Source organism: Zonotrichia leucophrys, chromosome 2 (genome assembly GCF_028769735.1).
Source record: "Zonotrichia leucophrys gambelii isolate GWCS_2022_RI chromosome 2, RI_Zleu_2.0, whole genome shotgun sequence".
Classification (NCBI taxonomy): domain Eukaryota; kingdom Metazoa; phylum Chordata; class Aves; order Passeriformes; family Passerellidae; genus Zonotrichia; species Zonotrichia leucophrys.
The window spans coordinates 99,080,115-99,091,230 of record NC_088171.1 but is presented as its reverse complement, the minus strand read 5'-3'; the positions used below and the strand labels follow the sequence as shown (position 1 = coordinate 99,091,230).

At 41.7% G+C, this 11,116-nt stretch overlaps 1 protein-coding gene and 1 long non-coding RNA gene across 3 annotated transcripts in view; one reads left to right on the top strand and one right to left on the bottom strand.

The window, feature by feature from the left end:
- Positions 1–429: 429 nt before the first annotated feature.
- LOC135444321 (uncharacterized) lies at positions 430–1,997 on the bottom strand. Its single transcript, XR_010439204.1, has 2 exons — positions 1,869–1,997; positions 430–747 (listed from the first exon to the last, which is right to left on the bottom strand). It is a non-coding gene; the product is annotated as an uncharacterized LOC135444321 (long non-coding RNA).
- CDH7 (cadherin 7) overlaps positions 519–11,116 on the top strand; it is an 84,995-nt gene continuing 74,397 nt past the window's right edge. The window contains exons 1-2 of one of the 2 annotated variants that reach the window (XM_064705776.1): positions 519–613; positions 10,631–11,035. In XM_064705776.1, coding sequence (XP_064561846.1) covers positions 10,826–11,035 — 210 coding nt within the window. In that variant the 5' untranslated portion in view covers positions 519–613; positions 10,631–10,825. Of the gene's footprint in view, positions 614–1,334; positions 1,901–10,630; positions 11,036–11,116 lie in introns of those variants that run through there. The other variant, XM_064705775.1, reaches the window with a different exon arrangement.

The following is an 11,116-nucleotide window of genomic DNA, read 5'->3' as shown; positions in this document are numbered from 1 at the left end:
TAGCAGTTACATATTACATTTATTAAAAGAGTTATGCATGCTGAAATTGTGTATTCAAAGACTATGAACTAATTCAGAAATTAAAATAATTTTTAAAAAACCTTTGTGATCCAAACCAATTGTTTTGTTGCTGTTTTTTTCTCATTGAAGTGACTTTATCTGCACATTACTTTATTAGTGTTGACAGCACACTTCATAGTATAATGTATAGTAGGAATGGAAAGTAATTATATATTCACATGATTGGTTTGTTTATATCATGTTGAAAATGCTTTTCTGGTAAATATAACCCAAAAGTCATTGGCCAAGGTGCATCTCTTACAGTTGCCCTTGGTACAGTCCATTGTTCTAAAAACAGTAGGTGTTAAAAATATTTTTGTCCGTGAAAAATGTCAGTTCAGCAGCTCTGCCAACATTTGGAACCTCTGCTTCTTTTTTTTTTTTTTTTTTTTTTTTTTTTTTTTTCTTCAGGAGGCGTGCTGACTCCGGGCTGATCACGTTTCAGTTGTGGATCTGTTTCGTGCTGCAGACCCAAACGGCTTCAGCAGTGCTGGAGGGAGGCACAAAGTTCGTGCTGCCGCTTTCCCAGCCGGACCACGTCCGAACAAAGCAGGTACTCATCTCCCAGAGCGGCTGCCCCGAGCAGCTCCGGGGTTGCGGGGCTCTGCTGCCGGGCTCCAGCCCCAGCGTGACACCGAGCCTTCTCCTGCTGCCGGCGCGCACACTCCGCTCTCTCCACCCTTTATTCTGGGAAAACACTCGGTTCAGTTATTCATCGTATTTTTTACTTTTTTAAAATCCTCCTCTCCCTGCTCACCACCACCCCGCGGTATAAAGGGCGGGCAGGGAGGCGTGACAGCAGCTCTAGGGAGACACAGGGCAGCAGGGCTGCGAGGTTTTGAGTGCCCCGAGCAGATCGGAGGTGGCTCTGTGCCCTGCCCGGGGAGCAGGAGAGGGACGGGGACCCCTGCCCGGCCCCGCGGCTGCTCCACGCCGGGCAGGAACGGGCAGGGAGCGTGGGCTTCACAAGCTGCAGGCTGAAAGGGCAAAGCTTTGAGGCAGGGACTCCGCAAGTTCGATTTAGTTTTGCGACTTTGTCTTCACGCCTCGAAAGCTCAGTCGAAGCTTGTAGGACAAATTGCGTGGTGGGTTGTGAGGTGGGGGGAGAAGTAAAAAAAAAAAAAAAAAAAAATCTTGAAGTCTCTCCTTCAACTCTCTGTTTCAAATGCAAATAGGGAGAGAGATTGGTTCCCGCCCCACCCCCTAGCCCGGCTCCTGATTTTTATCCAAAGGACTCCATCTGTATATCCTGTCAAGGAGGAGGAGGAGAAGAGGCGGGGGGTGGGGGGGTAGTGGGGCCGGGCAGGCTGCTTGCTCCCTGGATCCCGCTTCAATAGCCACCGCTGGGTCTTCGGGAGCTACAAAGAGTCCCTGTGCCGCCTCCGCGCGCCCTCGGACGGAGCTGGCAGCCGGCTCCAGCCACCGAGCCGTGATATCCCCTGCCCAGAGCAGCATCCCCACCTCCTCTGCTTTCTCCCTCCCTCCCCGCTCCTTCCCTCCCTCCTCTTCCTCCTCCTCCCGCAGCCACGATCCGCACCCAGTCGGAGCTGGGCTTGGCACCGGCACCCACTTCTCCCATCGTGTGCCCGGCGGCTGCCTGTGCAGTGCCGCGCCGTGCCGTGGAGGAGGAGGAGCGGAGCAGCGGCCGCGCTCCCATCCCCGTCTCCGCGGGCGAGTGCGCGGGCGGGCGCGCAGCCCCCATGCCCGGTGGGCGCCCCGCCGCCCGCAGCCGGCCCCCCCTGCTTGGGAGCATCCCGCCTGCACTTCGCCGCGGAGGCACCGCCGGCCCTTGGAATTAAAACACTCACCACGCTGGGCAGCCGAGGGAGAGGGGGAGCAGGTAAGTGCCGGCTGCACCTGTGCCTATCCTTGCCTTCCTTCCCCTTCCCGTTCCCCTCCCGTGTAGGCAGAGGGCGGTGGGAGCAGTGGCAGGAAAGGGCTGCGCGCTGCTCCTCCGCACCCGCTCGCCCGGAGCGGCTGTGCCCGGAGCGGAGCCGCCGCTCTGCGGAGCCGGCGGGGGCGGCGCGGCCGCGGCCGCAAGTTTGGCGTTCCCCGGGCTGGGGGCGGCCGGGACCGGCCGCGGGAGCGCCCAGCGCCAGGTGTGGCGGGGAAACCGTGGAAAGTGAGAGCACTGGGACTATAGGCGCGTGTGCACCTTCTGAGAAATAAGAGAACAATAGCATCACTCTTGACTCTTTGGAGAAGTCTCACAGACAAGCGGGGACGAGGGGTGGGGGAAGGGAGTACCACAGACTTCTGCAAAATATAGGCAGCCCAAAGTCCTGACTGTCTCAGTCCTTTCTGCCAAGCCAAAGCGGCTGTCTTGCTTGGGCTCGAAGTCTGGCGGTGATGCTACAGTGCAAAATATTATAGAGACAATGAAATTTCCTGAGTTGTTTCCCAGAGCTTTTGTCCTTCTATGTCAGAGATGTTCTAGAGTTTGCAAATGTTGAAATTATGGGAGCTGTTTCTTTGATTAGTATTCAGCTGGTAAGGCTAGCTCTGCAGTGCTTGGCTGATGCTGACCCTTCCCCCTCCGCCCTGTCCCCCAATCCATCCACACACGGGCATGTCCTGCTTTCCTTTCCTACAATAGGCTGTGTACACCAGTAGCGAGAGGTTTGTCATCTGGATCCTCAGACTTCTAGTTGCTAATGGAGGCAAAAAATATCCCTTTTTGAGATATGGTTTAGCTTTTATACTGCTTTCAAAAGGTGAAGTAGTTCAGGTGTGCCAAGATTCTACAAACGATGCCTTACCCGGGATGTGGGAAAGGATAGGAGATGGATAATTGTGATGTGCTCTGAATCTGGGAACTGAAATGCTGATACTTTAATCTTCCCCCCTTGCAAGGATAAAATCTTACGTTCTGATAGATAACTTGCTCAAGCCAAACCAGAGACTTGAAAGGGCAGAGTATACTTCATAGTCTCTCTAACAAGACATACTGACTTGCAATTTTTCAGCTAAAACATAGGTGTTTGTGCAGCTTTGCAGAAAATAAATTGCTTTTCCAGGACAAATAAATGAATACATAAAAGAGCCAAACTCTTGAGCATGCCTGTTTCTGAAGCAGTCTCTCCTTGGCGTTGATGCGTGACTTTACTTCTCTATGTTTATTATATCTGCTAATTGTTTCTGTGTTGCATTATTTGAGTTTGCTGGGAATTGTTACCGGTGAAAGCTATGTACTTTGTTTCTGAGAAAGGTGGGTCTACAGAACCCCAGGTGCAGAGCTGTTCAGATGGGCACCAGCATGAAAGTTGCATAACTAAATTAAGTTTGCTTACCCTGTAGCTTCGGAAGGTACAACAGGTCAACAGATAAAGATCAGCTATAAAGTGATGCTGATTTTTTTTCTCAGTAATATTGTATCAGTTTTAACAATGCAAAAGTGAAGTGAGGATATTTGGAAATGGTATGATTGTGCCTCATTAGAGCTAGTTCAGTGCAACGGGTGTGTTACCACCTTTGGAGGAAAAAAAGAACACAAAGACCACTTAACAAACCCAGAACAACTATCCAGGGACTAAATGTGCTGTTATTTTCAAGTCCTTTTACACAATTTTATAGCTTTTCAGTCTGCAACTACCAGGGGATCTAATCTAGACATCTAGACACACATTTATTTTAGGGTCATGAAGAAAGGCTAAGTAAAATTCAAAAAACAATTGCAGTAAAATCCACAATAAGGGAGGGCCTAGCTCTGACAGCTTTTAATATTAAGTATGTGCAATATCTAGGGTTTGAGTACTCAATAAAGGTTTAAAACTACCAGGAATATTAGGAATATATCTAAGGTAATATTCTGAGCTACCACTGCATGTTAGAAATGTGTGTCAGTTAATGTGAGTGAAAATACAAACATCAGTAATATAGCCTATTTTCTTGCAAAAAGCCATTAAAGATTACAATTTTAATCAAGGAACATTTCACCCTTATAATGGGAGACTTTACTGTAATTAAAGGCTGATGTGGGTCATTAGAATAGTGTTAAAAGTCAGATGACAGCCTCACAACTCTCCTTAGTCTACTTTCATTGATTTAATAGCAAGGCACTATTGATAATTTACTACTGATTTAGTAGGAAAATATTTTTAAGTTTTCATGTAAAAGTGTAATTGTAAATTATTTGTACAGCAGCAGAATTTTCTGATGAGAAGAATGGATATAATATCCACATAGATTTTCGCCTATCCTTTTCACATATGACTGTGTGTACGTACACATTCCCACATTTTTCTGTGTTTCTTCAGCAGTGAGAGATTTGACTGAAGAAAATCATTACTAATGCAAGACCCTATATTGTTCTACTCCAACTTAAATTCCTACTTTGCTATAAACCTGACTAAGCCTTTTCTCAAAGGGATTCAACTCACAAATTGACTCCCATGTGTGATGAAAATAGAAAATATTTTAAACTTCAGCTGGTTTACAGATGAAGATAGTGCTTGGGAGTCAGTCCTAGTGATGTCTAGTAAGTTTTTGTGAGTGTTTTCAGTCTATTGACTTCGGTATCTGATGTGTTCAGCGGTTCTTCAATGAAGGCCTTTCTTGAGCCATTCCTTTTCCTTTAGTTTATCACACACATTTTTTTTCATGTACGCTTTCATGCTGCTACTGGGTATTGTTTTCTCGTGGCTATAAAAATCATTAAATTCTATCTGAGACAGGGTGCATAAAATAGATGGTTGCTTCAGTTCTTCCTGTCAAACCAGGCTTAACTCTAAGCAGTAATGCAGGAGTGCCTCCTCTGGGAATTCAGCAGTTCTGCAAGAAAGTCATCCCTAGGCATTATGTGACGTTCTTCAGCTGAAATGAGGCTGCAAAAATTGAGCTTGTGGAAATTTAAATATTTGCCTTGATTGGTCCCAGATCCAAAAATACTGCTGGTGTTTCTTTTCAATAACTGATCAAATTAGCATAATCCTTCCCAGCATCTTAGATCTTTCAAATGCACCATGGCAAGGTGAAAAACCAATAAAACCCTTTCATATGGAGAAAATGATATTAGAAAAAAAGATCTTTCTTCTGCTAATTTTGCATGGGGAAGAAAACAAACTTACCAAGAACCCAAACAATTTAGCACTCTAGACACGTGCAATCTTATGATCAACTGCAGAGCAGTGTAAAAGACCAAAAGCTGTTGCTTGGTTTTCTTTATGAAAATTTTAAAAGCCATATAATTTATTGCAGTATACCTCGTGTTTTTCTATCATCTCATCAGGTCCTTTCACCTGAGTCAGAGGGTATTGGAGCCAGTTTAGTGTAACAGTGCCATATGTTTGGAGCAGTGATAGTTTTTTGCTAGATAACCAGATGCAGACTGCAGGATGTGCACTACATTTACAGATCTCCCATGTGAATATTTAGGCCAGTTAGCGGCAGGAGGTTGTGGTCTGTAGTTGTAATGTCATCTGGCACAGGGAGTTAATAGGTTTCATCGTACTGCCTTGACTTGCAGAGCTTCATTTCATCACAGGGTCCCCACCTCTCTTGCTCCAAGGCACCCTCCTTTCCTTTTTTACTTTCTCTGAAATAACTGATAACCAGACACTGCAATTTACACCGTAATTAGACGTGTTATCTTCTCAAAACCTTTTTGTCTCAAGGATCACATTCCTGTTCATGTGCCTGTGGAGGAGTCCCCTGTAATATTTAAGATGTGTGACATGGAGGAGCTGCAGACTTGTAACAAAGGGGAATTTTCTCTGCCACTAAACGTAACACCCTGTCCAATGGGCATTGTAAAATTGAATGTCAAAGCATAAATATTTCAGTGAGGGCAGTCCAGCTGTCAGGGGGCTCACCTGCTGGTTCTACTTTGTTTAAGGGATCATGGTTCAAGATCCAGTGGCAACAGTCACCCTTGGAATTATTTCAACACCCTGGCTCTGATTTTACTGAATGACTAAAGTAGAGAAAAAACAAGAAGCCCCATGGAATAACTATGCATTGTTGACCAAGCTAATGCAAGATTTACTTGCAGGTGGTGGCTGCTCAGTCAGTGAGGTCCATATTTTGGACCTCAGTAAATTTTGCAATGGTATCAAAAATTTAAGAAATTGATGAAAGGAAAATAATGGGGCAGGGGGGAGGACAAGGGAAGAGAAGACAATAAAATAGGAGTGGTAAATTCTTCAGTTACAACTCCAATGCGTGGCTGACAGTGAGATTTCAAACTAGAGTAATGCAATCCAGACTGGTGGAGTTTAGTAATGGAGAAGGGTTTGGATTTCCACTTCTTCCTGAAGCATTTTACACATTAGAAACACTTGAGGACAAAATATGCTGAAGGACAAAATCCTTAGTTAGGTTGAAGAGGTTGACAGGAAAATGATATGGTTCATAGATTAAGCTGGCACTGTGACACTGGTAGCAATGTGTGAGCAGAAGTCTGCAGGAATTTGCATTTTGGCTGCAAAGGTTAGGTGGTGCAAAGATGATCTCAAGAGCATTCAGCAAATTGCCCTACAGGGCTGGGGAAATCTCAGATGTGGGGAAGGAGGGCTTCCATGATATCTCTGAGACTGAAAACTTGTCCTTATCTGCTGGTGCTCATTGTGACACGCAAACAACGAACACTAGACTTGATGAGCTGTTTTAGAAATTATGGAGTGAAGCAAAATATTCAGAGAGATTTTCAGTGGGTGTAAATTACCCTTAATTGCTTGCAGTGAGGGGGACTATTCCTTTAAGTTGAGGATCTTATTCATGATCTGATTGTTTTCAACAAATCAAGATTGCCCCTTGGAGACAGTGCATAATAGTGTCTTTTTGACATTCGCAGATTGTTTTGGGAAAGTAGAGTAGTAACATTTTTCAGTTTAGCAGTGTATACCAGTACACTGTGGCTTAAATATAGTTTATTTTTTTTACAGCAGATGGGAGAAAATGTAAGGTTTATGATGTATATTGAATGAAAGGTTATTATGTTTTTCAAATGTGTATTCTTCAGTCTGAGATTTTATATATCAGCCAGCTATTTAAGAACATAAACAATTTTTTTGTTTAGTTTTTTGGGTTTTGTGGGTTTTTTTGATTATTACAGCTGTTCACTTGGACAGCACGTTACTGCTTAGTTGAGAGATGCTACCTGCACTGTCCAGATCACATAACATACTCTCCAAATTACACACCAGCTCTATTACTTTGTATTTTTCATATTTGTTATTTCCAGGACTACATATAAAGCAAATAGGGAAAACAAGCTTAGATATGAAAGCTAGAGCTTAATGCTTTAAATACATTAGAAGACAATTTTATTTTTAAAGGCCTAAGTTACTTTTTAGGTTGGCAAGTGTGAATGAGGAGATATGATTTGGTTTACCCCTATTTGGGGAGGGCAGTAGCATTTGGGAGATCAGAAACAAGATGTAAAGGTACACTTTTATTCTAGGGTAGTTATTATATCAAAAGTGTAAATATTTCTCAGGTTTTTTTTTATATTCTGAATCTTGTTTGTGCAGAAAGAGATAGCGTTTCCTAAAAGAGCATCTTTAAACAAAAAGTACTGAGAGGTTGCAGGTCAGTTTTGCCATCACAGTCAAGTCAGTAAATACAGATGACAGTGAAGACACTGGAATTAGAGCACTGAATACGCTCTGTCACTGTCAGTGTTAGTTTTATCCACTGCTGCAAGTGCAACCCTGAAATCTCAAGCTGTGACTTAATGAAGAAAAAAAGACCAACAGTACCTCTTACTTTTCAATTTTATGAATGCTGTGACGTTGCTTACGTGGTCTTGTGGACTTGATACTTATAGACATCATAGAACAGGTGATGTTGAAGTGTTAGTTATGCTTGGACAAAAAAATCTATATAAAATTATCTATCTGTCTATGTCTCTATCTGTCCATCCATCCGTGCATCTCAGTAAGAAGGGTAATGAAATGCAATTTAATAAATAATTCTTCCCAAAACAGAAATTATTTTTGAATATAAAGAGGCTTATGCTCTTGGAGGTATCACATATAAAAGGCAATGTGCTGGAAGAACTATAAATCAAAACCTTTAAAAAAAGGGCTTTAAGAGGAATAGGAAGACTTATCCTGAGGAAGAGAAAAAAGGGAGGGAAGAGTGTTTCAGAGCAGAAAGTGCTGCCACACAGCTGAATAAAAATAATTGGAATTTTGGAGTCTGTGTGGTGAAAGTATTTGAGAATGAGTAAACCACAACAACGTTTTTTTTCCAGGAGGTGTGAGTATTCTGCTTTTCATCAGATTGTGCTGTCTAGCATATGGACTGTTTTTCAGTTGGTATTTTGGGTGCATTTTTCAGTTCTGTGCTGTGGTGTGTGGCTGGGGACCATGGCACTCCATATGGTGGCTTTCATACTTTCCTGCAGGTGTAAAAGAAAGGATATAAGAGAACACTGTTCGAGATAAAGGTTAGAGCAATTCTAGGTTTGAAATGTCTGTTCTGAGCAAGAACAAGACATTTCAAACTGCTTAGTGAAAAGACTCTAACATATTGTAAATGTTTTACTGACATTTCTTAAGAAAATCCATTTTGTATTTTTATCTCTGTTAAATAACAATCTGCTGCCTCTTTGAAATAAACTGACAGTTTATCAATATCAGATGTCTTTAACATGATGTAACTTAGACACAGAGAGGGTAAATCAAGGATGCATAAACAGCCTCTACTACAAACAACACTTAACGTAGCTGAGCAGAGCAGTAGGAAGTGAACATATCACAGGGAAAGCACAGCTACTTCCTTACACTCATTGGCAGCCCTCTCAGTAATTACTGTCATATGGTCATGATTTACCCAAAGGGCCAGATCAAAACTGAGTTATGACTAGTTGGGATTAATCATTTCAAACTAGGCTCTTCTAACGAGGATGACACCTGCTTGTTAATCCTGCTGTGACAAGAATTTTGGTCCATGTTGAAGTGACATCTTATAACTGTAGAATCATGTTTTCAAAATTAGGGTCTTTAGGTAAGGCTTGCTTATTCTTTTCATTTTGCCTGTAGGGAGACACTGGATTTTCCTATTTGGAAGCTTTCAAATTGCTTCTGCTTAGCAAACACGCTCAGTGGGTTTGTGGTTTATCCCACCAGCCTCTAAGCAAAGCCTTTCTGGTGCAGGGCAGTACCACAGAAGGGATTACAATAAAAAGGCTTTAAATACAGCCTGTAATCAGAAGAGCTTTTTATTTGTTTCATGTTTCTGCCCTCTAGGTACCTTTGGCAGCACAATGCACAGGCGTTCTGCAGCTGAAAGGGCCTGACATACTGAAAACAGATAGTGGATATCGCATTTCACTCAGTTTTAGTAGTAATGGGTAGGACTATGATAATCAGTCCAGAGTGTTTAATGTGTATGTGATTTAATGTCTAGCCTTTTTAGATTAATTAAAAGTATAAAGGATGAAATCTTCTTTCTTCCGTGGCTTCCTAAGTAGCAGCAGTTCACTCCAAATTAATGCCGTTATCTATTTTAATTTCATCCTTATTTCCACTTCATGTTTGGCACTTCATAAATGCTTCTTGTCTCCCTTATTGCTCACTTGGACAAGGAGGATGTCTGTTTAGAAGACAGCTTTGCTTATCTGGTGATTCTTCTAAAAGGCAAAGCTATGTTTGGTTCTGACTGACAGAATTTATACTTTTAAAAACATTATGCTAAGTATATATTTTTACATGGGCAGAGGAGGCTCACAGTCATAAAAAGCAGAAAACAATCTTGTTTAAGTATTGAAGTTTCTCTTTCTAAAAAAATACATGTTTTTTTTTATTAGTAAGTCCTATTAGTTATGAAATGATTAAATTTTAAAATAAAAACAGATTTAAATTTGTTAATTCTGGAAAATCATTTATAATTAAATCAAGGTTTCAGAGAAAATACAAAATGACATTATCATCTGATCTTTCTGGGCATATTTCTGTATAAATATATAAAGTAGTCTAACATGTTTCTTACAGTGCCTGACATTTGCTTTAGGAATGTAGTGAAATTGAGTGGGGAGACTCAGGGCTTTTTACCAGGTCAGATTCAGATCAGAACAAATCATAGCATCTGGTCTACTGTGACTAAGAATCAATCAAATTGTTCCGATTCATCTTATGCACCTTCATTTTACTTTTGAGTTATATGGGAGAGAGTTAATCTATGATATATCCCTGCCATTATTAGAACTAGGTGCCTCTAGTTGGTTTGTAATTATATCATAGTAATGTTAAGTAAATGAGACCATAACAGACAGAACAGAAAATATCAAACCAAATGATTCTAAATAATAACTACACTTACTTTGATTGTTTTAAAGAGGAACAATTTTAGCATTTATACTGGAAAAAAAAAAAAAAACCCTGGTGTATTATGAGGACATTTAGGAGAAAACTTTATGGCTATAAATACAGTTGTATCAGCAGTAGTAATGTCATCCAAGAAGTTTGCTATAAACTTGGAGAGATTTATGTAAACTCATTGGTGTTGATGAGGAGAAAAGTAATGAATAAACAGTTTCCGTGCATGATGTGAAAACTGAAAAGAATTTGCATTCTCTAAAAAAAAAAATTAAAATTCTGACTACAGTTCTTGTCTTTTTCCTGCATAGGTACCCATTACACCATTTCTTTGGTGAAGGCTGTTCAGCAGTGGTGACATCTTCCAATCGGCCACTCTGCAGATTATTATCTCTGGACTCCCAGCTGACACCCTGCCGGAGGCTAGAGCTACTGAGACAACTGGAATTGTGCCTGCTTTGGTCAAGGCTTTTTCTTTCACCGAGGAGAAAAAAAAAAAAAAAAAGATGAAGTTGGGAAAAGTGGAGTTTTGCCATTTTCTTCAGATACTCTCTCTTTTCCTGTGTCTTTCTGGGATGAATCAAGCAGAGATCACAAGGTCCAGGTCAAAGCCCTATTTTCAATCAGGGAGGACGAGAACCAAACGCAGCTGGGTGTGGAATCAGTTCTTTGTGCTGGAAGAATACATGGGTACAGACCCACTCTATGTAGGAAAGGTAGGGGATTTAAATAAACTTTGGAGGGTGCAGATGCTTGCTTGTTGATGTGTTTATATGATGCAAACTAAAAATTGTAAT